Source organism: Nannobrachium achirus (assembly GCF_963921795.1).
Source record: "Nannobrachium achirus genome assembly, chromosome: 19".
Taxonomy (NCBI): domain Eukaryota; kingdom Metazoa; phylum Chordata; class Actinopteri; order Myctophiformes; family Myctophidae; genus Nannobrachium; species Nannobrachium achirus.
In genome coordinates, this window is record NC_137826.1 from 49,511,758 (window position 1) to 49,514,873 (window position 3,116).

The 3,116-nt window shown below is 50.1% G+C and overlaps 1 protein-coding gene across 1 annotated transcript; it reads right to left on the reverse strand.

Annotated features, from left to right (window-relative positions):
* Positions 1–1,071: 1,071 nt before the first annotated feature.
* LOC308303904 (putative arginine--tRNA ligase, mitochondrial) lies at positions 1,072–2,784 on the reverse strand (the record flags this gene model as incomplete). The annotated part of the gene is given in 2 exon segments (XM_080748423.1): positions 1,072–1,809; positions 1,813–2,784. Coding segments are annotated over 2 exon segments (1,710 nt in total).
* Between the last annotated feature and the right edge of the window lie 332 nt (positions 2,785–3,116).

The following is a 3,116-nucleotide window of genomic DNA, read 5'->3' on the forward strand; positions in this document are numbered from 1 at the left end:
CCGCCCGGTTTCGAACCGGGGACCTTTCGCGTGTGAGGCGAACGTGATAACCACTACACTACGGAAACCGATGCATTAGTTCTTTGAGGGCTCCCAGTCACCCACATGTAAATGTACACAGAACAGTTGACAAGTCTCTATTTTCTCAAAGGTAAGTCCAATTATGACCAAATGAAAGCACATTGAAGTCAAACCTGCAACCATGTGTACATTTAGGATTCTTTGGGGCAGTTGCTGCCAAGAGCTATAGCTGAATTTACATTTCGTTTCACTCCATCTGTCAGGGGCTAGTCCCAGTTGTCCTACGCCCAGTTGTCCTACGTCCCAGTTGTCCTACGGTGTCCCAGTTGTCCTACTGTAGCCTGGCTGTATGGGCTAGTCCGCGAACAGACTGTAAAGCAAGCGATCTTCATCCCATTCATGCGTTTATCGTGCGCTTGCCCAGGCCTTACGGCCTGGGCATAAATATAACGATTGCATTCACCACGGCTTCGTAACTCGCGGGCACTCGCGCCTGCGGCGCTCGGGCGCGAAGAGCAGGACCAAGGTCCGCTGGACTTCGCGCCGCTTGCAATGTCGTGGACAATAATTACAGCAGTAGGACGGCGAATTTTCCGCCGAGAGCTGTACACTACTTGAGTAGCTGTACGAACGCTGAGGTGGGGGTAGGCTCGATGTAGCTACTGGCTACAGTAGGACAACTGGGACACAGTAGGACAACTGGGACGTAGGACAACTGGGCGTAGGACAACTGGGATTTTCCCTCTGTCAGCCCTTGCCCCAGTCTGAAAGCCCTAGCCTGGCGTAGCCAGACTATATACACCGTACTAATGCTAACTAACTGCAGTATCCCCACCTTGTTTTAACATGGGTGGATTGTTTAGCTGTGCGAGGCTGTGCTGGTGCATGAAAGCAAGGGCTGGCACAGGTGGGCACAGACAGGCTCATGCATGCAGGCATAGGTTGGCACATGCACCCAACTGTGCCAACCTTCATGTTCCTGTATGGAATCATGTGATTGTATTGAATGGGGGGGGCAATGAAAATGCATATAATAAAAACGGGTTAGACTTACATCTTGTCAACAGGTGTGATGCCAAGGATTCTCATGCCATTGGCCAAAACAGAGCGGGCTCTGCTGAAAAGCCGCAGCCTTGCCTGTGCAACAATGGGAGGGCTTCCTTTCACTGGCAACTCCCTGAGTGCTGAAGCAACCAGGTGGCATAGCTTCATCAGGAAGTTGACAAGGTGTTTGGGCTGCAGATCCTGGGCGGAGCGGCATAACACCTCGTCGTAGCGAAGGAGGTGCTTTAGAATGGATATAGCCCTCGGCTCAACCAAAGCAGAAGGGTCCAATTCAAGCTCCTGGCCATTACCTTGCAGGTGTAGCAGACTGCAGAGGCGGGCGTGTGTGTACTGCAGGAACACCCCTGTGTCTCCCTTTGCCTGCAACATCCTGTCCCAGTCAAACTTATAATCCGACTCCAGGGGACCTCTGAAATCTTGAACAATAAGTGCGCAGATTCCCACTTTCTCGGCTATGTCCTCGGGGTTGTCCATTTCTTTCGTTGTCTTTGACTGGCTCATGTTGTGCAGCATCCGGGCACGAGCCTCATCCAGCACATCCTCCAGAAAGATCACTTCGCCACGCCTGGTCTTCATGCCCTGCACCAGGCCAAAGGGCACATGTCGGCACCTCCGAGCCCAAGAATGTCCCATAGCCAGCAGGACCCGGAACAGCTGGTGGAAATGATTCTCCTGGCTTTTGTCCGTCACATAGATCATCTCGTGGAAAGTGTACCTTTCTTTTCATTCTATGGCCGCGGCAATATCTCTGGTCATGTAGAGAGATGTGCCGTCACTGCGGAGTACAGTGGTGTAGCTGGACATGTCTCCAGTAGGAGACAGGTCCACGACGCCCGTTCCCTTCTCTGTGATTTTCAGCAGCCCCAGGTCGTTTAGTCGCTGCACCACCCCCTGCGTTTGTCCCTGATGAAACGACTCCCCAGAGTAAACGTCATAGTGTACCCCTAAGCGCTTATAAACCTGCTGATATTCCTTCACTGAGATTTCTCTCAACTGTTGCCACAGTGCCATGGCTTTCTCTTCGCGATGTTCCAGTCGTCTAAAGAGGTCCCTGGCGGCATGCCTTAAGTCCTCATTGATCTCTGCTTCCCTGTTGACTTGAACGTAGACATCAAACAGGTGCTGCAGGGGATTCTCTTTAAGCTTCTCCTGGCTTCCGTACTGGTCAAAGCCAGCTCCCAGCATTCCAAATTGCATGCCCCAATCTCCAAGGTAGTTCACCCGAATAACATCATTTCCTAGGGACTGCTTAAGGTTAGCAATGAAGTTACCAATGATCGTGGACCGCAGGTGTCCAGCGTGAAACCTTTTGGCAATATTTGGAGAGCTGTATTCAACCAACGTTCTTCCTTTCTCCAGTCTGTTAAAAAGCTCACTATTTAATCTAAATGTATCATCCTCCAACATTTTCTGTACAAGGAGCTTCCGATGAACTCTGAAGTTGATCACCCCACGTCCAGTAGATATCTCCTCTACGACACTGTCCTGCTTCAACTCATTAAGTAAGGCTTCTGCCTGCGATCCGCTGGATGGTACAATCCCATCCTTGACCAGTGTGCCGATTGACAATCTGAAGTCAGCGGTCTGCTGTTTGTTTGAAAGCGTAACTGCTGAAAGAGCTGGTATGAAAACATCTTCAGGTTGTTGCAGAATCCTGGACAGCTTAGATGCAATGCTTCTCCTAAAGTAACAAGCCATGAGCTTTACATTACTTCAAGACATTTACGGTCATAACCAATATTGATAAAACTACAAATCCCCATATATGGAGGACACTGATGTCAGCGCGCGCACCTCAGCCTACACGGCTAATCTGGTGCATCACAGGAGCAAGGCCAGATGTATGCAGAGGAGAGAGACGCTGGAGCAGCTCAGATAGTTCTAGCCTTTGATTCAGGTGCTAGTATAGGGGTAAAAAAATCATCAATATGATGTCATAGACTGTCCTACCCTCCGTATTTGGCCATGCCTGGCACAGAACTCCTTATATGGGCATAAAACGGACATAGAAAACAGACAGATACAGGAAT